General features: G+C 37.1%; 1 protein-coding gene and 1 long non-coding RNA gene across 3 annotated transcripts in view; one reads left to right on the top strand and one right to left on the bottom strand.

Annotated features, from left to right (window-relative positions):
- LOC137274466 (uncharacterized) overlaps window positions 1-24,167 on the top strand; it is an 89,874-nt gene that overhangs the window by 13,390 nt on the left and 52,317 nt on the right. Inside the window, exon 2 of the long non-coding RNA XR_010956184.1 lies at window positions 20,692-20,755. This is a non-coding gene — a long non-coding RNA (uncharacterized lncRNA). The remainder of the gene's footprint in view (window positions 1-20,691; window positions 20,756-24,167) is intronic.
- Window positions 1-24,167, bottom strand: part of LOC137274461 (protocadherin-9-like) — a 39,415-nt gene that overhangs the window by 12,667 nt on the left and 2,581 nt on the right. Inside the window, exons 2-4 of one of the 2 annotated variants that reach the window (XM_067807658.1) lie at window positions 12,530-15,510; window positions 11,347-11,548; window positions 4,202-4,264 (exon numbers count right to left, since the gene is read on the bottom strand). In XM_067807658.1, the coding sequence (XP_067663759.1) occupies window positions 4,230-4,264; window positions 11,347-11,548; window positions 12,530-15,190 (2,898 nt within the window). In that variant the 5' untranslated portion in view covers window positions 15,191-15,510 and the 3' untranslated portion in view covers window positions 4,202-4,229. The remainder of the gene's footprint in view (window positions 1-4,201; window positions 4,265-11,346; window positions 11,549-12,529; window positions 15,511-24,167) is intronic. The other variant, XM_067807657.1, reaches the window with a different exon arrangement.

The following is a 24,167-nucleotide window of genomic DNA, read 5'->3' on the forward strand; positions in this document are numbered from 1 at the left end:
CATTTAGAGCGTTTCTCTGTCAGAATTAAATTCATAGCATGCACTTTAGCATGCCAGCAAACTATACCATCAAAGGAGTAATATTTTCACAATCACCAATATGCAGTGATTTCTTTTTTAAGATATTCTACATTTACCAGGGTGCCGCCATTGCGTACAACTATTGGACTGTCCAGAATATATACTGACATTTTTATCTTAGTTTTGATGAGATTTTCCTCCAGGTTAAAAATACCATCAAAACTTGTCAATTTGTCCTGAGTTATACCCACATCAAACAATAAAAACGGACTTGATGAATAATGAAAATTTCTTTTTTCCTGGCATATAAAGTCAGAAGGCTGATGAGTTCGTAGCTTTTTCGGACAAATCGATAAAAATGTCTGTTGTTTCATTAACTAACATTGCACTTGCCACATCCTAATAGTATATCCTCATGTATATAATTCCGCTAAACAGAACACCAAAATCAATACTCATTATCAGTTATTTTGCAATTTGTCTAATCTAGGAAGTGAAAATCTTTGTATCCTCATTGCAAGATTCCCAGTAAATTAGTGGCATTGGGGAAGTTTCTGGAAATGTTCTTGTGGAATGGGGAATTGTCTTTAATCTACACAATTACCAATATCTGCACTCCAAACCTTGGTGCAAGCTAGCTGCACCTGTCACAAGCTTATTAGACTTATAACAGGGAAATACTTGTGAGGGGAAGAGTATTGGGTGTATTGATACGTACTCAAGCATCTCAAGAACAAAAATATTACAAGATATTTATCTAACATTTTTCTTTGATCAACAGAAACAGTCTTAGGAGTGGAAATGAGAAAATTCTTTCCTTCCATCTTGCCTCGTGTTGAAAACGAAAACATTTGTTAGTCAGATTTAGACTGGAATTTTCAAACTCAAGGTTTAAAGGTGCACCATTTTGTTTTTGTTAAAGCAAAACAGGTCATGGAAAAAATATAATATGAAGAAAAGAAAATTCACTTGAAGCATATATAACCTATCACGGTAAAAACTAATCTTAAAAGCATGCAGATTAAGGGCAAAGCGATCATGCAATATCTTCCATATTATTATAAAATCATTCAGTTCAGTGACATTAAAGATCAAAGTGTTTTATTCCTAAAAAGTGTATCTAAAAGGACATCACAGGAGGGAACTCGGTCAGTGCCATGTAACACTTTATAGATCCGCAGACGAGTGAGAGGGCTATTGATATCAGTTGTCCTCCTCATAGTATCAATTGACACAGGGAATGTACTAATCCAGTGTTTAACAGTCTGAGAGAACCAGCTGCCTTTCTCAGAAAGATTCCCATAGAAATGTCTCCATCAACTGTCAAATCTTAGACATCTTCATTCATACAACTTTTTAGAAGTTCCAAAATGTAACTGATTCAGGTAAAACCTTTGACAGTTTAAAAGATTTTTCATAGGGCACAGAAAAAGCTTCAGAAAGGTTTATGCAGTTCACTTACAGAACCTCAGAAGATTACATTTTGGTAACATTTCTGCATTAAAGAAACTTCTGCCATAGAATTTTCTGCTGGCATCAGTGCAACCTTCAAGGCTAACATCCATTTAGTTAAGAATATGGATATAGTGTTCTTATATTTCGATGAAATGTCAAGCACTTTTGACTGTGATGCTACTTGGAATAGTTTTCCAGTTCTACAGCAGCCAGCATGTCAGCTCCCGGAAAGCTCATAGTGATGAAGCTGGCCTTAGATGTTAACCACTTTGGTGTTTTACCATGATACGGAGAGAGAGTGAGGGAGTAAATGAGTATAGCTTTATAGATAGCTAGCAATATCCCAGCTATAAGATGGCAGTCTGTAATTAATCAAGTCTGGACCAGACAATCCAGTGATCAACAGCATGAGCATCAATCTACATAACTTGGGTACATTTACATGAGTCAACCAAGTCAGCGAGCTTGACACCCGATCTCATGAGTCGTTTTTTGTGACAAGCTAGCATGGGTTACAGAAGACAACAATTCTAGCCCAAATCGTCACGTGTCACGACATGGTACTGACAAACCCAGAAGCATCATCGGGCTGAATGAGCAATTAAATGGAAAAGCGCTATGTAAACATTATGATTAACCGAGTTTGACACATCACTTGAAATCAGGTCTAAATCAAGTTAACATTCTGATCTAAGAGATGGCATAAATTAAATATAGGTCATTTCACAGTACCAAGAAAAATATTGTTTAAGCTTTCTCTAAATATGAACCCAAGTTTATAGAATAAAGAGGGTGATTAGGACATCAATCAAAGAGTGCTGAACTACTATTTAGATCCTCTTCTTAAAGAACCACAGGTCTTCTTTACAATCACTTGTCAACACATCATGGACCAAAGCTATTGTTTGTAGACTGTGTGATTGACATTGGAGGTAGCGGCTGAGACGCTCTTCATGAATATCACCATACATGATCAAATTTGCATTAATGTTCTATGCTTATGAAGTTTTTAATATTCTGTTGGGGAAAAAATAGTCATCTGCACAATATTCAACATTTTTTAATTAGCACAAAGATTGCAATTTACCACGGAACACACTTCCCTCAGTCATCGACAATAATGTGATCACAATGTCTGTTTTGTGTCAGATTGAAGCTCCTTATAACAATAATATAGCTGTCAGGTACTGCAGCATGGATCTTGTACAATGTGTGTGTGGGGTGAGAGAGCAAGAGAGAAAGAAAGAGAAAGAGAGACAGAAGGAATGAGACATGTGTTATGGTCTTGAATGTGTGTAGTGATGATGAAGTGACAGGTTGCTGTATGAAATAAAGCCCTTCCAACCTCCAAAGACTGGCTAGGACTCTGACGGATAGTCCAATCGTCCAGATTTACAGCTAGCCATCCCGATATGGTTTAGTAACATTTATTTTAGATGTTCTATACATATTTTGTCTGGTCTGGTAAAATCCTTTCTTGGCTGGTAACATTTTGAAGTTACCATCCCTGATGTCGGGCTGGGTTTTCGGCTTATTTCATACACTGATTGTGTGGGGAATCAAACCCAGGTCTTAAGCAAGATGGGTGAATGCCCCTAAGAACTACTTGATTCTCTCATATTGTTGTAGTTTATCTTTTATGAGAGTTAAAGCTTACCTGATTCATTCATACTGAGAACATTTTTTGTGGAATGACAGTTGAACTATATCATAAAACAAAGTAGTATTGTCCATAACTTGTTTTGAGTAAAACATAACCATATAGTGTTGTGTCAAACATTTTTTTTCTAAATCTTATCCAGTAATTTCTGGAATCTCTGGCAACAAGAGAATAATATTGTTTGAACGATTTTTTTCAATCGAGAAAATGTTGGAATCTATTATGGTGTCTCTGTTAACATAAAACCATCCACTGATGTTTTTCACCTTCTGTCAGTTTCTTAATGATTGATATGAAGAAATACAGCTGTATGAAAATGAAATAGTGCTGACTCATATTGAAATGATTGATACAGAAATAGGTACACCCATGTTTGTAGATGTTGTTAATAGGTAGTGTTATCTGCAATCCATTCACACATGTGTTATTGCTATTTTGTCCTGCTTTGCCAAATGGAAGCTGTTTTAATGAATAATTGAAACTGGTGGTTATCTAGCATTGACTCTATAATTCATCTTTAGCCAGTATGGTACAACAGAACATATCTTAAACTTTATTCGTGTTTGTCAAAGTTTGTTTCACTAAACATTGACAAACTAAGCTACAGAAAACTCATTCAGTCTAGCAGCCCGAGATCATATCCAATCAGAATGATTCATTAATGTTGATTACTACGACAAAAGAATAATTGATCATGTTCTATTAAACATATCAACTTACAGTTTGTTAGGCCTAAAGTACAAATCAACATGATTTAAAACTTGAAATGTTTGTAAGTTTAATAATATGAAAAAAAAAATCCCTTTTTTTACGTTTAACTGATCTAGCTGCATAAATGTTAAGGGCTACCAGGATGCAGGCACAACTTGAATGAACATCTGAAGAAGCATTCTCATTAAAAACATTAAAAAAACATGCTTTTTCCGAGTCTTGCTGCACAAGATAATAATGATTGTCAAAGGTACCATTCTGCAGACACAGAAGAAAGGAACAGTTGATGAAACATTACCCTAGATTTACCGATATCAAGTTTATTTTGGATGCATAATTAATGCCTACACTCACCACGGCTCTGCTAGTAAGGGGATTTCACCTACACAAGACTGCAGTTGCTACAGTTGCTGATTACTGAAATCAAAATCAATTAAATCAATATTGACAACTGATCATAAGAAATTAACTATCGCCTTACAACTGGTGCTGTTGTTAGTATTATGTTTTACAAACATTTCACATTGATCAAATGAATGTTGAAAATGAGTGAATTACTGTGAAAATATTATTCTCGATTGATGTTTCGTTTACATGTTTATTCATGAAAAAATGTATTTTGTATTCATTTAATGGACTATTGATACATGAAATAATTGAGAAATGGATATCATCACATGAATAATTTGTGAGGTTTTAGTATGTTGGAAATGAAGTGTTAAACGTTTACATTTTCCTATACTAAAAGCAGGGAAATGCAAAGGAATGTTACAGAATAGTTACAAGATGAATGATCCTCAAGTACACAGTCAGGACTGTTAGGATCAATAGAATACACAGCCAATATTATCACCTCACACAGAATTATCATCGCACAGACAGGATTATCATAACAAAGGCAGAATAATTAACACACAGACAGGATTACCATTACACAGATGGGAAAATCCTCACCTAGAATTATCATCACACAATACGGGATTGTTATCACACACAAACAGGATCATCAACTCACAGACAGGATTATCGTCACAGAGACAAGGTTATCATCATACACACCCATATTTATCAAACATTATCAAGACTATAACCACATGCAATATGGATAATCACGGGCAGGTATATCAGATAACATGTGCACACACACACACACACACACACACACACACACACACACACACACACACACACACACACACACACACACACACACTTGTCCAGGTTATAACCACACGCAGCATGGATCATCACACAGTGAGGTTTATCAGAGCACATGCACACACATGCATGCACATGTGCACACACACACATCTGTCCTGGTTATCACCACATGCAGCATGGGTCGTCACACAGTCAGAATTATCTGAGAGCGCACCCACGCACACACATGCACACACACATGCGTGCACGCACACACATACACACATCTGTCCTGGTTATCACCACATGTAGCATGGACCATCACACAGTCAGGATTATCTGAGAGCACACCTACTCACACACATGCACACACACACATACACATGCGTGCACGCACACACATACACACATCTGTCCTGGTTATCACCACATGCAGCATGGGTCGTCACACAGTCAGAATTATCCGAGAGCGCACCCACGCACACACACATCTGTCCAGGTTATCGGCACATGCAATATGCATCATGACAAACAATCTGAAAGTCTTGAAAGGCAGTTTGAAGATGGCGTGTGAGAAGGACATGAAACTCTATTAATGACACCATATCTCTCTTTTCTACTGAACTTTCAGTCTCTCCTGTTTCTCACTCCAGTGAACAGCGAAGGAGCAAGTGAGAGCTGTGGCAGCCAGAGAATCATAAACAAGCCTTAGCCTTTTTCATAAACACAGTTACTTTCTAATATATGTTAACATGAATAACAGGGTGGTTAGGTGCATATTGATAAAAAGGTGCATGCTTAAAATCAGTAAGAAAATTTAAATGACATCAAATCGAACTTCATCATCATATCTTCATAGATGAATATTCTGTCATGTTAATCTAGAATGAATAAATAAATGTCTATATGTAGACTAGCTTTTATGAACCACGGTGCTCGATGTAAAATGAAATGCATCCTTCTTGTGATTATCAAAGCAATGTTAGCCATTAAATATAGAGCTTCAGAGTTTCTAAGATTTATCATAAATACAAATACAATAAAATATTGAATATTGCACTATATCCCAATGAAATAAACACACACTATTTGTACAACCAATTTCCTGAGGAACTATTATATCCTGAGCTTTATTGCAACTCTTTGTGAACGTTGTGAGAACAAACAGGAATATATAGCTAGCTAACAGTAAAACCGAGTACAGTGCTTGAGAGGATAGCATCAGTCTTGCTGAAGGTTCAAGAGTCTTATTGAACAAAAGATAATTGTACTGCTTCTGTGTGAAATGAATCAAACTTGTATGAGGTATTCTATTGATGTCCAGTCATTCCTGGTAATAAGTTATAAGAACCAATTACAAATGCCCATATCTAACATGCACATTTTGCATTCTTTTACTCTAGATGTATTTTGTTTTATCGACTGGCATCTCACACATTTTCTAAATTAGGTCAAAGTTTTAAAATATGCCAAAATATTTAACGAAATCTGACATAAGAATTGAAATCTTTCTTTCTGAAATATTACATATTGACATAGAACAGACATACAAAAAAACAGAATCAAATTGCTTTTACTTTTGGGCACAGTGGGTTAGCCTAGTGGTTAAAGCATCCACTCGACGTACTGAGGACCTGGGTTTGATTCCCCACTTGGGTACAACATGTGAAGCCCATTTCTGGTGTCCCCGATGTGATATATGTGGGAATACTGCTAAAAACAGCAAATAATCATACTCATTCACTGCTTTGATAAACATGCTTAAAATTAAAAAAAAAAATAGTTGTTTTCCACTCATAAATGTCTTTTTTTTTGTTATATTGTTTGTAATATAATGTAACACATAAATTCCAATTACATATTTGTGGTCTGAACATACTGGTCACATTATTTTCTTCTTCCCAACAAATGAGAATACTGCTCGGTTTCAACACATTTTATGAACAGATATAAAGAAGAGCCCAAAATAAAAATATTATATTTTCTTCCCTTCCCAATTCACTACCAAAGTCCTTGTCTTATATTGTTTATTGACTTCAGTTACCCACAGCTAAAAAAAACCTTGTGTGCAATTTATCATTTCCTAACTTGATGATATAAGTAGTCCTATGTTAATTTATTACCTTACCACTTTCTCGGTGACATCATTCGGGTTTGAATTCTAGATGGGACTAAGCTAAAAGAAGTACTTAATCTGTTCTTTCAGAGAGAGCGTAATGTCAGACATAACAAATGTAACATTAACAATATATAACATGAAAATCAAGCACCTGTCACTTCCAAATTTCATTACTAAAGTTCCTACGAATGAAAACTCTCATTATGTGATCCTTTCTTTATCATCTTGATGACATATACACCTTATACATAGTCACAGCAGACCCCCATTCTTCATGTAAATCACACCTTCCACAACGGTATATTAATGCCTTGAAATTTCAGGTAAAAGAAATGAAATATATACATACTACTTGTTTCAAATTTATTGAAACTTGTTGGAAATCTGCCAATAAATTTTGTGCAACTTAAAACTTATGTATGCACCTAAGTATGCAGTAGCTATTTGCAACTTTTATACGTTTAAATATTCATACTGAACTCTGATAGAACCAATCATTTTAAGCTAAGGGTACCATCCTCCAATCTTATTTCAATTTCAGTAAGTCACTTTGTATGCCTGTACCTCCATTTTATCAATTTTATCTTTGTAAACATATCTAATTTCAAATGTCACACTGACAATTTAAACATATTAGTTATACATTTAGATTTTGTTCATTATACCTTATCGTGTAGTTCTACTTAATGTAACCCTCCTCTGACATTCTATACAAAACAGACCAGGTGACAATTTATGTAAAATCCTTTACTAACACAATTAAATGGCTCCAGTTTTGAATAAGCCTCGGAAATTGAAATTGGCTGCTGTGAGGAAGTCCTAAGTAGATGGTAGACATTTTGTGGGTGGAAATGATTTTTTAGTAAATGTATCTATATGATACAGCTGTAAACTATGTATGGGGAATGATATACATCATATTTATTCAAAGTGAAATAAAACAGCTTATTAAGATACTCCTGGGATATACGATTTCACTTTGCAGAGAGAAACTGCATGTATTACTTCACATTTTCCCCATGTTTCCCCTTGTGGTAATTGGCTATTCCTGCTACAGCACATGAGCTCTAAATGAGTAATAGGTTTTCATGGATTGTAGGATACAATGGTAGGTTTCAAGGGACCTCCTGGTTGATCCCAGTTTGTAGGATGCAGTGAAAGCTTTTAAAGGATCCCCTGGTTGATTGATCTCCCAGCTTGAAGGCTATAGTGATGGGTTTTAATGGATCTCCTGGTTTATGGATCTCCCAATTTGAAGGATACAGTGATAGGGTTTTAATGGATTTCCTGGTTTATGGATCTCCCAATTTGAAGGATACAGTGATAAGGTTTTAATGGATCTGCTGGTTTATGGATCTCCCAATTTGAAGGATACAGTGATAGGGTTTTAATGGATCTGCTGGTTTATGGATCTCCCAATTTGAAGGATACAGTGATAGGGTTTTAATGGATCTGCTGGTTTATGGATCTCCCAATTTGAAGGATACAGTGATAGGGTTTTAATGGATCTGCTGGTTTATGGATCTCCCAATTTGAAGGATACAGTGATAGGGTTTTAATGGATCTCCAACTTGATGGATCTACCATAACATAGGTTTACCATGCATGGGGTCCATCATACAAAACTACATTAGTTCTAAAGCAGTCATAATTCTTCCATACCTTAAACACAGGCTAATAATGAACCAAGACTCCATTACACAAAACTATCTCAATACTGAGGCCATCATGGCTCCCATACTTTTATACTTTTGCCATGCACCAGAGCCCCATTGTACAAAACTGTTGTAGCGCAAAGGCAATCATAATTCTCGTATATTTTAACACAGACTTAAAATGAACCAAGACTCTATCGCACAAAACTATCTCAGTGCTAATGCCATCATGGATAGTTCTCCAATACTTTAACACAGGCCTACAATGGTCACAATACACAGATTGATTCATGCAGTGAGGCCCTTATGTAAGCTTGAAATCAATTTCAGGTATACAACTAAACGAGATCTAACATGAAATGTCTCTTACAAAATAATTCAAAGATTTATATGAGCATGTTATTGGATTATTTCTCCCCAGGCTCTGAAATATGGTGGCCAGTCACGGATTGTAGGTATGCTGCGCAGGCAGGTTAATCTTTCACTGGAATCGCAACCTGCACCATTCATCAATTTTCAAGTATCTGTTTCTTGATTCCCCCATCCAATTAGCGCCTGGAGGAATTCTTACCCCAGTTACCTTAACTCTGGCAATAGATTTCATTTCTCCAATCTGTTCCAAGTTTTCATGAAATCAGACACATGTTTAAAAGAAACATGCAAACAGGTGAAAATACAGAACTAAAATAATTATTTTAAGCTTGTTGACTGAGAAATCTTTCCTTTCAGCTGGTTTATTTTGTCAAAAGCCAATCGATATGGTGTTTGTCAAATCACTAGACAATATGTACATCATAACCAGTGAATCATGCATGAAATACTCAGTTGGAGTTTATTAAAGTTGACATCAAAGGCAATGACGTTATCTGTGGTCAGAGAACTAAAAATAATAGGGGTTAATTAATTAAAAAAACCAACATATTTTGTAGGCTTATATTATATATTTATACAAATATGAAGTTAGAAACCCAAGGTTGACAGTATTATATGATCATGAAAGAGTGAGTATGATCTAATGTAGCTTTTTTAAATACTGAATGGGGCCACATCACACTGAGTAAGTGAGTGAATGAGTTTGGTTGTAAGCTGCTTTTTGCAACAATCTAGCAATATCACAGTTGGGGATACAAGAACAGGGCTTTACACATTGTACCCATGTGGGGAATTGAACTTTGGTCTTTGGTATGGAGAATGAATTCAGTAACCACTAGAGTACCCTATCACTCCTTACTGAGCTTGACACATCATGTAACCTGATTTCATTACATCACGTGTGAACACTTTGGTCACTGGACTAAACCACCTCCCTAACTGACCATGAATACATAATTTACTGTCCTGTACAGTATGTGTTCAGTTTGACATTGGATTTGATCATTCAAAGTGAAATGGTGAGGCAGGTTTAATGGCAATATTTCAGTAAAACCATGAAATGAAAGCTTCATGTAGTAGGAAAACTTAAAATGATGTCAGTTATTTGCTTATCACTTTGATCATGGATAGGGTGTAAACATACAAAGGATCAAAATGACGGCAAATCTCAGATTCAATCCTGACCAGCAGATTCTGCTAAAATACAAACTTTTGCTATGCCACAAATACTTATTACAACTGAAAACTCAAATATATCACAAAATATTTCAGATCATATACTTTACCCATAAGTCTGTGAGGTGAATACATTAACATTTTTGGTACTTGAAGTATAATGTGAATTTAGAAAGGCTCATAAATATTAGCAGACATATTTTCAATTATAATTAACATGCAGAGAAAATGTAATCTATGATTATGTCATTAAATGTTCATATTACATGTTAAAGTTAATTCTTAGGGTGTGTTTTGCTCAGGAATTACATAGCAAAATGCCTAACAATATTTTCAGTTTATGCATTGATTTTGATATACAATCCTGAAGATGGTCAACTGTCTGTCCAAGGATGTTTCATTCAGGTAATTGTGGTGTGTGAGAGAATGGTTTTATGATGCTTTTAGCAATGTTCCAGTAACATCATGTTGGAGGGGCAGTGACACCAGGAAATGGCTTCACACACTGTACCCATGTGTGGAATCTAACCTTGGTCTTGGTGTGATGAGTGAACACTTAACCATGTAGGCTACCCCACCACCCCTCAAGAAATTTAAACCTGTGTATGTTGTCATGTAAACACACATTCCATGAAGTCTGCAAATTTTACCAATTTATGACAACAAATGTCCCAGGATAACAAATGCAGTAGTTACAAGCCTAAGATCCAGACGAGGAATGCATATCCTCTGTTGATACAAACACATTGTCTTTGTTCTCTCAAATGTAAAGCTTGTAAAATTATCTTGCAGTGAGTTCATGGGATGTTTCAGGGAAGATGAATGGCTACAGTTTAGCATTTCAAATTGGTGTGCAACGAGGGAAACTAGATTAAAGAAAAAGCAAGCAACAAACAAACAGAAGAGGTCACTATGTGAACAGAAAGGGTTAGTGAGTGAAAGCCAAACAAAACCAGAATGTTACTATTTGAAAGAAGGAATACATTCAGTATCAGCTAGTGGTAGGCAATAATTCTGACTTTAAGAACAGTCATTACCTGAATCAGTGTGCATCAGCATTAGGGCACGGTTACTGTTGATGTCTTCATCGCTAGTGCCACGCCCACTGTCTGTTGCCATGGAGACATCACTTGCACCATCATCTACTCTGCCCAAGAAGGAGTTTTGCCTGTACTTCATATATTTCCGACCCGGGTCAAAGGTACTTCCATGCAAGCTGTAGTCTTTAATGTGGGATAACTGCAAAACAAACTTCAATGTTATTAATTTGAAAATTTAATGACACAAAATTGCCACATTGCAACAGGAAATCAAAGACTTGTGCAGGAGATTTCCTTGAATAAATACATCGTTCTCAAGCACTGGTATTTTGACATGAAGTAGACAGTTATGGTCTGCATATGGAAATAACTTCAAGTTAGGACATTGTTCAGTTTGCCTAATGTCAATACAAGCTATTGCCTTCTGGAACTCAAATCTATACATCATGGGGACTATATCTATGCATGGCAATCACAGTGGTGTAAAAATCAACATGATGTTATGAAAACATTTGTATTCAACAAATACTTGTCCAGACTCTAACACAACACAATGTCTAACTCAAGGAAAGCAGCTTCTGACAGAACAGGAAACACTCACAGCAATGGGATATAAGGATATAAGTCACACATCGTAAACCATTGTCACATATCATCACACATTGTCACCAACAACTTTCTGACATCTGAGTTTGAATTGGTCCTAAGCAACCTATTCTAGTAACAAGAGGATACTCATTGGGTGGAGTGGCCATGTTCTATGATAATTCTGTATGTACATCACTGTACCCCAGTTAGTGTTTGCTACTCATGATATGAGTAACTGGACAGGCTGGGACAGGGAGTGAGTTTATTTTCATGCTGCACTCAGCAATATTCCAGCTACATGTTTGTAAATAATCCTGTCTTGACCAGACAATCCAGTGATCAACAGCATGAGCATCAATCTATGCAACTGGGATATGATATGTGTCAACCTAGTAAGCAACCCTGAACACTTGATCCCATTAGACACCTCTTATGACAAGCACAGGCTACATAAGACCAATTGCAACCTGGATCTTTACAGGTCATCTGGCACAGATAAGAACAGACTATTACTGTGATCTGCTGGGAGGAATCTCAATATGGACAGACAGATGGATGGATAGACAGTCAGACATCATCAGGAGATACTCACATCAGAAATTTTGTCATCTTCTTCTTCCTGGAATGATGACTCCATGACATCATCTCTGAACTTATAACTGTTCCTCTCAATCTCATCAAACACCTTCTTCCTCGACAAACTGCTGTGGGACGTGTACCTGGGGGTGTCTGGGTCATTACCAGGGGGTAGCGTATAGATGTTCACCCCTTGTTCCTGTTTCTTCATCTCCTCTCTCTTCCTCTTGTCTCGTCTCTTCATACACAGAATCCCCAGCAAAATTGTAAGAGCAATTATCACTGTCAGACAGGAAAGAGAAATCACAATGGGCAGGTAATCGAAGGAAGCATTTGCTGTGTCACGTTCAATTGTGACTGTGAAATATGAATAAGTAGTATGTCTGGGGATGCCATTATCGTGAACAGCAACCAGCATTTCATGATCACCTTCGTCTTTAGAAGTAATGGCTCGGGCCAGAGTTAACTTTCCTGTCAGAGCATTTAGCAGAAATAATGTCTTCTCATTACCCTGTTCGATAGTAAATGTGAGAATGATCTGACCATCTCGCCCATCATCTTTGGCCTGTATCGTCGCAATAAGAGTTCCAATTTTACTATTAAATGGGACACTAACAGAATTATTCAATCTGTTTGGGAATGTGATAACTGGCGGTTTATCCAAATCCTCCATTACATACACAGTGACATCTGCTGTGTTTCGAAATGATGCCTTGTCAGGATCCATGACAATCACACCAAAATTGTACTGAATATTGTCTTCCCTGGTAAGTTTCACTGCTGAACGAATATCTCCCGTTCTGGAATCCAACTTAAACAAATTCCTCACCGATTCTGTATCCCTGAATGAAAACACAAAATTATTACTTGCATCTGGGTCCACAGCTGTTAGTGTCCCACAAACTGAATAGGCAGGGAGATTTTCAGTGATATTGAACTTAAAAAGAGGTTTGGTGAATCTAGGTGGCATGTCATTCTCATCCTGGACTGTCACTATAACTGATGCTGTTGAATTCATTCCAGGGAATTTAGCATCCATAACTATGACAGGAACTTCAAATGATGACTGAATTTCACTGTCAAAAACTTTCTTGGCTCTCATTTCTCCAGTATTTCTGTCTAAAGTTACAAAACGTGAGGATCCCACAATGTCATAATGCATGTTGTTATTGCCAGGACCATCTATATCAATAGCTTTCAGTGTTGTAATAAGATCCCCAACATTGTTGTTCTCCGATATATGTGCAAATATTGTTGCATTTGGGAAGAATGGAGAGTTGTCGTTGACATCCTGGACCTGAACAACAATTGCTGTTGTATTTTTCTTGGAAGGTGTGCCAGAATCCCTACATGTGATATTCACTTCAATCACCTTTGTCTGTTCATAATCCAACTGCTGGTCAAGGTAAATACGCCAGTAATTGTACTGGAAATATTCTGATCGGAATCGTGGATCTGTGATGGAACAGTTCACCTGTCCAGAGTCACCTTTGTCAGAATCAACAACAGAGAACACAGTAAAAAAGGATCCTGGTTTAGCGGACTCCGACAGATTAAACAGGTACTGTTTGGGGTTGATCTGCGGAGCATTATCATTGACATCAGTCACATTCACAATAACAGATGCTTCAGTAGAACGAACAGGATTCCCTTGGTCCTGAACAACAACTGGGAAATGGTATTGCTTCTCCACTTCATAATCCAGTTGTTTGATAGGGTAGAGTTCTCCACTTACACCATCAATCATAAACGTTTCTGTCACTTTCTTTGATGCTCTGGGACTGATGCTGTAAATGAGGTCACCATTCTTCCCAATGTCCTCATCCATGGCTGTGAGTGCCAAGATGGTGGAGCCAACAGGATGATCTTCCTTCACCAATACTGTGAAGGTTCTGATATCAAAATGGGGAGTGTTGTCATTGACATCCGTAACTACGATGTTGATATCAACAGATCCAGACCTTCGAGGGCTTCCTCCATCTTTGGCAAAGATGGTTAATCGGTAAGAAGATTTAGTCTCTCTATCCAAGACTTCTTTCACTCTTATTCCAACCTCCTGATTGCCTGATAAATCTTCTTCGATGTTCAGTCCAAATGGTCCGTCACTGGGGAACAGTTTGTATGTCTTCACAGAATTATTGCCCGTCATGTCTTTATCTATTGCTGGGGAAATAGGAATGATGTGTCCAACAGAGACAGATTCAGATATGTTCCTTGTGATGGACCTTTCCGGAAATGTAGGGGAATTGTCATTGATGTCTTCCAGTTTGACAGCAATCCGGACGATTCTTTCTCCCACTGCAAGTGTATCCTTATTGGGTGGCCGATAGTAGAATCCTACATCAAAGCTCAATTCACAATTTTTCTTCATCTCACATTCCGTCTCTCTATCCAACCTCATCCCAGTTGTAATAATTCCTGTTGTTTCATCAATCTTGAATTTCTTTGTAATCTGAACATCCTTTGTAAACATAGAATACTTATGGTTGTCAAGTTCTTGAGCAGTGAATGATAAGTTAAGAATCAAATCATTGGCTATATTTGCAACAAACGTTCCTTGTGGTTGTTCCTCAAGGACTTGATACATAAGATTAAACTCCTGGCCATGTATCATGACCAAAGATGGCACCAACACCATCACCACCAACATCCTCCGCACAATGCTTTGCAGGCACATTTTTATCAATATTCACCACAATGCAAACACAGTCTCTTGAAACTCAAACAAGGATTATCCCCGATTTCTGCTCAATTATTCCATCTATCGATGACAAACATTTTGGGTGCGTAGTCTCTCTCTCCTCAGAGTCTTCTTAGCCAAATAAGGTTTTTGCCATATACATGTTCTCTCCCCTAGCATCAATACTTGCACATTGAAATTGCCTCCTTCAATCCATGTGCTTAGCTGCAAACCAATATTTTTATCCAGCGAACAAACACAGTTCCATTTAGTGCGGTTCCAGGCTACAACCGTTATCACTCCACAGGTTTGGCTATCTGAAATGAAATAGACAAATGTAAACAGCAAATTGCACAAATTAAAGTCAAAGGTTGTTATCATGTAGACAAACACTGGTAGCTTTGACTTAACAAATATGCCTCTGTCACAACTGGAATATTTGGAATTGGTTAAATGGACAGGATACTTCTGCCCACACAACTGCTTACATGTCAAAGTTACATCTTAACCTATAGTTTCACTTCAGTCTTGAGCAGATCCCAGACAAGAGAAATTGACATGAGTATTTGCTTGTTCAATATGCCGTGTATACTTGACAAGGAATTCAGTTCTCATTTCAAGAGAGCTTTAGATTGACAAGGAAATATCACTGTAAGCCTGTACAGATGAATGTGAATAAAAATGTTAACCTTTAATCCAACCATGCATGAATTGTACCTATAAATGTACAGTAAAAATGTCCACCAATCCTTCGGCAATGCGTGAAGTACCCATAAACCCTCCACATACACATGTTTTATTTCATTTGCTAAACCAGTTCAATCTGATTGTGAAGTAACACAAAGTAAACATTTCAATACCAGTGATCCCTTAGGGAACGCGGATTATCATCATAAAGGATTTGTTCATAATCAGAATATCGTGAGTCATAGTACCAGGCTACACATGCTGCCATTGTGGTGAGGAGCTACAAACATTTACACACGCTGCAGCACAGCTTGTAGCCGCTCTTTCCGCTGTACCGACAGGGGAGTATGTCTGCTATGAGACTGACAGAGTGAGTGGGTGAGAGTGAGTGAGTGAGTGAAAGGGTAAGTGGGTGGGTGAGTGAATGAGTGAATGAATGAGTGAGTGAGGGGGTGAGTTAGTGAAAGGATGAATGAATGATTTGGTTGGTGAGTGAGTGAGTGTTTTATGCTGCTGTAAAACATACAACTCTGTATAGCACCAAAGACCAAGCACACTGCTAAACCATAGACAACAGGCACACCATGACCTAGAAATTTGACAGCACAAAGTAATAATGTATAGTGACCAAATACAGTGGATGGCTTTTTCTAAAATGATACCAGTAATAGGTATAAACAGGATATGAACTGAGTAAAAATCCTGGCTTCTCAAAAATGTAGACGCATCTTGCATTATCATCTTCCGTTCCATGTGAGTGACTTCCTTGAGTGGCACTTTAGAAGTTGGGCAGTACAAGATTGACAAACTTTTTGGATAACAACTTCCTTATTACGATATTGCAACATTTCCGTACAGATTCTTGTACTGTTGTCAAGCAGGAATGAGTGAGTGACAATGATGCAAGAATCTGTACTGAAATGTTGCAATGTTGTAATAAACAAATTGTTATCCATAAAGTTTGCCAATCTTTTATACGAGTGAGTTATACGTTTTGTCTCATCAGCAGTGTTTCAGCCATGTAGTGACTAGAGACTGAGAACAGCTGCATAGGACAATGACTGGAAGTGTGTACAAATATCAAGTGAAAAAAGACACCCCCAAAACAGGGATGTGAGTAACTGTAGGGTAGACTGTTCATTTTGTCATGACACTCCTCTTGTACCAATGTCAAAGTTAAGTGAAAGTATCAATAACAGTTTTATAGCCACATAACTATTCATCACAGTGTGACTCCAAATTTCATTACTGGAACATTTTCTGCTGAAAAGCACCTCTTGGGATACCAGGCTACAATACAGTTCTGAAATATCACGCAATTATTAATGGAGTCCGTGAAGAGATGAGTTATCTGACTGATTGTGTCATTGTGCTCTGATGGCCAAGGATGAAGTGCAGTAGCCAAGTGGTTAAGGGCTTGCTCATTACACCTGACCCAAGTTTGATTCTCCATATGGGTACAGAGTATAAAGTCTATTCTGATGTCCCACTTTGACAAAGATGTAGCATATACTCACTCACTCACACACTCACTCACTCACGGATGGCAAGGCTTGAACTTTGTGTTGTCAACCACTCACTCACTCACTGATGGCGAGGCATATACAGTCACGCTAATCCAACCTCCGCTTATCTGACAAGCCTCTTTATCTGACACTTTTGTTGGTAACAAATGGAATAAACATACTTTAGTCTCATTCATGTAGTCCGACATGCTCTTAACTCGACAATTTACTGTGCTATGGATGATGTCGGATTAACAAGACTTGACCGTAGATCTTGTTATCAACCAACTCTTATTAAAATCATGTGCTCACTCACTCACTGATCCTAAGGCTTGTTCGTGTTGTCAGTTAATCACTCATGATAACCATATATGATTTCACTAAAACATTTGTCAAAAAAGTGATTTCACATTGCTTTGAGATCAAAGTATACTCATGAAAAACTGCATCTAGACAAAAAAATGAAAAACAATGAAAATGTTACATGGCAGCAAACAGTTGATAAAACACTGTAAGCTGAAGTACAAAACAAATTATGACACCTGTATCACCATGAAATAACCATGTCTTACTTGTTCCACCTAACTCACAATAAAGCATGGTTCATACATGCTTTCATTCACCATTTACAATTGGTTTACCTGACCCAAACTTGAGCTGCCTTATCATAACTGGAGTATTACTGACTGTGACTATATTCACGCCATGAATAAAGACACACCGATATATACAAATTCAGCTTATTACTTTGGACAGACTGACAGACAGACAGATAGGTTCCCATGGAGCCAATGGGACATAAAAAAACCCACATATTTCAACCGGAAATTCATCGTTATGCAAATGCATCATGGGCTGCAGATGGCCTAAGAACAAGAGCACCCTCTGCAGTCCTTTGACTAGACACCCAATAAGTCCAAGACAAGGGATGTAGAGTGTAATAGCACATACTTACTTACATGTATAACAGAAAAATATGAAATTGATGGAAAGCCTGTCAAATACTTCTCACAAAGGTACCTTATGTCTTTTCACCTATTCAACACTGGATCTGGGCTATATTTGTGCTTGGGCTCCTTGGTGAATTAATGGCAGTTTAAGATTCAAGAGTTGACTAAATGCTTCCTGAGTTCAAAAGAATTCGATGACATGCATGTTCTAACAAGCGATGATGGATGATAAATCATGATATGATTTTAGAAATCATGAAAAACATAAACCTCTTTCATGTTCATTGGTTTTCATTTCCTGGCACAGGTTGATTAGATGGTGAATTTCGATAGCTTTTCACACTTTTCATATGTGTTTTTAATTATTATTTTAAAACTTGCTCTCAATGCATCAATTTTTTAGCAGTGTCGGATCCTTTTCAGATTTCATGCAAAGAAAAGATTTTAAAGAAACGGACTAGATTTTGTAGATAATTATTTGTCTTGAAAACACTTGTATATTATCTATACATATATATCCTACCAACTTGTGTTTCCAAGAAGCATTAATTATTTTTTTTTTGTTCTTATATTTCCTTCATCTATGAAGATGGTGGTGTGAAGGTGAGGTTTAGCACCAAAAAGGATTAATCATCACTACAATATGTTAAGGCCATTGTGTTTCAAGCATCCAATCTCCACATTTTGCTGGAATATTGTTAAACACACACAAAATGCACACATATTCACACATTGCTTTTATCAAACTGGTTAGTCTAAAACCTTAATACTAAAACCTTTATGGCTATATTGATTCAGAAATAAAACCAAATACACCAATTCTGAGTCTGTCATTACATAATGTGTCATATTTGAAGTATTGAGACAGGCCGTCCTTGACAGTCTGAATGTGAGCTCAAATACTAAATTAGAGGCAAAAAACTTAAGTCAGAGAACAAACTTAAACAGACAACCACTGTTTCCATCCTTCTAGTGTTGTTACTATTCTACTACTGTTGTCTTTCTTCTGCTACCATTGTTTCTCTCCTACAACCATTGTTCCCCTCCATCTACCACTGTTTCTATCCTACTACCACTGTTTCTATCCTACTACCATTGTTTCTATCATACTATCCTTGCCAGTGTGGGTAGTGGGAGGAATGACCCAGCTACATCAGCCACAAATGTACCCTGCTTGTCACATTTATCATGAGTGTAGATCGTCACAGAGAGCTACCCTGCCATCTATGGCCCTACAATTACATCTTTTTGGCAAACCAGGATCCAGTAACGGACTCCCCAATTCAAACCAATACTGACCCTTAGTCCTACATAGCCATGATCCTGGCTCTTCACAAATGGGCATTAACCACTTTCATCCAACTCCATGATGTACAACTGCTGATTTACACCTCACTCACTCACTCACTTTAAAGACACATTCAAAGAAATAAAACACAGTACCTGAAACTTCCCTGAACCACTTTCACAACCAAAACTGCCTCTTGCCTGGTCAGTCTGGCCACTGGTCATCTCTTAACACAACTATGCTTACCACAGTCCCAGAAACAATAAAATCCAGTTTAGATCAGAGTTTAATATATTAGCTTTAACACACCGCATCCTTAATCTCCTTGACCCTGCTTCCCAAGCTGGACTATATTTGTTTATTTGACCAGAACTAAGTAAAGTAATTACAGGCCTCAGCATTCACAAAGATATCATAAATTAAATTTGTACAACATGACAGGAGACTTGGTACATGCCTAAGGCTTGTGTTATTGTTGACAGGGAGTGGAAGGAAGAGAGCTGACTGACCATTGCTCTAAATATCTACTTTCAAAACTCCTCCCTAGCGCCTACTATTTATTCAGGTGGCTCTAGCAAGGTGAAAAAAGCATCATGAAAAAAAAGCTAAAGAAACCGTATGGGTGGCACACTTTGCGAGGTCTTCACACAAATGTCAACAGATTCGGCCTATTAGAAGTATTAAGGGCACTAGGTTCTGTTAAACATAGTAACATGAAATCTTGGTTTTATACTTTGTGTTTAAAGACTGTATACTTCTCTTAAGGCTGACAACAAAATAATACAATCATAGAAACTGGGTATTTTTTGTGTCATCCTGGTAACACATGGCAACCATTTAGTATAGTGCTGATGCCAAATCTCAAAGGAGGAGCTAATCAAACAAAATCATGACTATTCAGTCATTCAGAAAATGTGGAATTAGTCAAGCAGTGGACAAATATAACTTCCCATTGACTGAACAAGAACAAGAGGAGGAATATTATGACTAATTATTAACATGATAAACTAAAAATATCCATTACTAACACAGTACCTGGTTCTCAAAAGTGTGTTTTTCTGCACTCAGTTCACTCTATATGAAGTCTTTGAAGACCTGGATAAGAATTGGTCTTCAGCAACCCAAGTTTGAGGTAAGAGGCTTCTATCGGGATTGGGTTGTCAGGCCTGCTGACTTGGTCGATGCAAGTCATCATATCCAAACTGTGTCGATTGATTTTTTATGAAAAAAGTCATTGGATTGTCTGATTCAGACACAATAACTTAAGACTTTCCGATGATATAGTATGAAGAATGTGGAGTGTAGCAACAAAAAGGTATGCAATCAAGTGGGCACATTGTTCGACCAGGCTAATATTGTTGAAGTCAAGGCTAGACATGGCTAGACCCATGGTACAATGCCAGACCAGGCTAAAACTGCAAGAACTACCAATACTAATTTGCCTTGTCCCTACACTATCATAGGTTTCCGCAGAACGGACAGCCCAGTCATCTTACACATTGCAATTTGTCATTGATTTTCAGTGCCTTACCTATGCCAGAAATCTATCATCTCCAGTTCCAATCTCAACCTATGCTGGATATATTGTTTGGTTTTCCAGCATCATACTCTGGATCATGGATTTCTCAGAAAGTGATAAACATCCGATATCTGTGTCACATCAGGCGGTCTGGGCATTTCAGGAAAAAATCAATGTGTTCTAAACTGAGTACACTCACTCACTATGGATTGATAAGATATACATTGTTGACTTTAACAACATTACTCAGCAGAAAATCAGTTTTAATCATGCTGACTTCAGTCTAAGTTTCATTCAGATCAGAACATTTACTGTGATGCAATACCTGATGATTCACCAGCTATTTCCTACATATATTACTATCTGCAGTCAGAGGACACTGTCATGCTTTTTCGACTCCCTGCGGGGATAACGCCATGCTGACCAACTATTTTAACATTCACTTTGCAAGCACATCATCATTGGTGCCCATTTCACAGCTTGGTGAATGGAGACAATGTGTATGTAAGTATCTTGACCAAGGATACTACACAAATGTGCCCCCCTCAGGACCCAAACCGTGGTATTTCCACCAGGGATCAAACCCAGACTCTCAGCATAACAGGCAGACACCTTACCACTACACTATTGCATTCCACATGATTTCTCTTTACTTCTTACTGCCACAATATCAGTCTGCACCATTACAATGTTACTGATAGTCTCTACCGTCTGTTTGAGTGAACCCCAAAGGATCAAAAGAATATCTCTGTTCCTAGTTAGTTTTTACTGGAGGAAACGGAAATGGCCAAATAAGGTGATAAAGGAATGAAAGTGAAACATTTCAAAAACATAAAATCAGATTCGTTCAAGGACCACTGCCACCTTCACATAGACTGGGCGGACCAAATTTGCTCTGGGCTTACTTCAGGGGGCCTATGGGTCAGTTGTTGATACAGAGAGGCGTAGTAGTGGAGGGAAAGATCTGATCGTAATGGGATAATGAGATCAGCTGTGATGGATTCTATATTCTCCAAAACACTTACTGTTAACTATGGTAATATATTTAAGACTGATCTACTTTACATCAAGAAACAAGCCTGTTTAATTGTGAGAGTTAAGTAATGGTATATATCATATATGTTTGAATGTGAAACATTTCACTTTTTCCTACATGCATTCGGTGCAAAATGTACACTCTGAACATATTCTGCAAGGAAGAGTTACTTTATCTAAACTGATATTTTTTCATCTTAACTGATAGTTCACATGAGTTCAGTCACTGTTGTTGTTTTCTCTCTCCTACACCTTTGGCATGACAGTAACCTATGATTGTGGGTTTGAATCCCAGTCCAGTTATTGTTTGTCAGCACCACACTTGTGACATGGGTTTTAAAAAAACCCAAATCATCATCATCATCATCATCATCATCATCATCATCATCATCACTACCACTACCACCATTCCTTAAACATTAGAATCTGACATGCCATCATCATCATCATCATCATCATCATCATCATCATCATCACTGATAATCATCATCATCATCACTGATCATCATTATCATCATCATGTGTGATTTAAAATAGGCCCAGTTCCTGTGTCAATTACTTAAGCTGAACTAAAAATCTTTCTAGAACTTGTGAGTCCACGACAGGAAGTAGTCTGCAGATTAATGACACTGATAAGGTAAGTCAGTATCAAGAAATCTTATATCCTGTATGACTGATTACATCATGATGTCATTTTCAATTAGATATAAATGTAAATTCACTTCACTGATCATTCATAAAGAAACTGAACGTCTGTGAAGAATTGATAAAGACCACAAGAACACCTAATTTAACCATTAATTTTCATAATGCAGACAAGATATGAGCCTGTTTTTCCTAAGTTTCAAAGATTATATTCAAACAGTAGGATTCTCCATCAATATGGCTGCCATGTGTCCAGTACTACAAAGTAATGTCTGTTCTGTCCACTCCGTCAAATTTAATAATCCTTTCTCATTTACCTATTTTTCTCTTTCCAAGTTCTTATCTGTAAATGTTATTAAACTTGCAACGTTCCATCACTTGATCAAGAACAATAAAAAACAAATAGATAAAAATCATAGATGGAGAATGTATTATTCAACTTTTTCTTAGATGTTTATAACTATGTGAGCTCCATCAATCTGGACATCTTATAAAGTTTTTCTAGATGCCAGTTCCAAACACTCAAACCTAAATCTCAAACTAATAGTAAATCTTCAAAAAGTCCTGCAGAAGACACAAGGCTTTGACAACTAGCTTCTGTCTTTTGTCTTCCTAATTATCTCTTGAATTTTGGTACAGTGTTCCAAAAACATTGTGCAATGCATTTAAAAAAGGGAATTATATGCAATAAATCACTGTGTGAGACATAACTGCTGAAAATAATGATATCTGAATAACATAATCAGACAGAAGAACGTCATTTTCAAATTCATAAAGACAAAAAAATGTGGTTTGCACATACTTTACTTTCATACTCTTTAACAAAAAATTACTTTTTTCAAGAAAACACCTTCACAAATGAACAAAACAGAGCCAAGGCACTTTTGTTCACTCTGTATATTCAGTGCATTAAAGTTATACAGAATAGGTAGCCATTAGGAAAGGCAAGGTGTTGTTAATTGCCTGTGTAATGTGATTCAGAAGGAGTTTGCAGGTGTGCACAAACTGTATTTAGTAAAGCATGTTAATATTCTTAGCCCATGTTGAGTGCAAATAATGATTTCTTAATACACTAATTATCATCACACAAAGTTTCAGCCCACTGACTGCGATACTCTTCTAATACCAATTTTACGCTCAATGGAATCCATTTCAGAGGATAATCAAGTGTAGTTATTTCCAGTTATTGTAGTTTCATATTTTATGTTTTACAAAAATTGCTTAATTATAATCAGATTCTAAGATTTCCATCATTTCCGTTTTAGAAATATATGGCTCAACAAAGCATTAACACAATTATAGAATTTAATACTTTGAATGGGCTGTGATGACTGGTCAGTCTTCA

This window comes from Haliotis asinina, chromosome 2 (genome assembly GCF_037392515.1).
Source record: "Haliotis asinina isolate JCU_RB_2024 chromosome 2, JCU_Hal_asi_v2, whole genome shotgun sequence".
NCBI lineage: Eukaryota > Metazoa > Mollusca > Gastropoda > Lepetellida > Haliotidae > Haliotis > Haliotis asinina.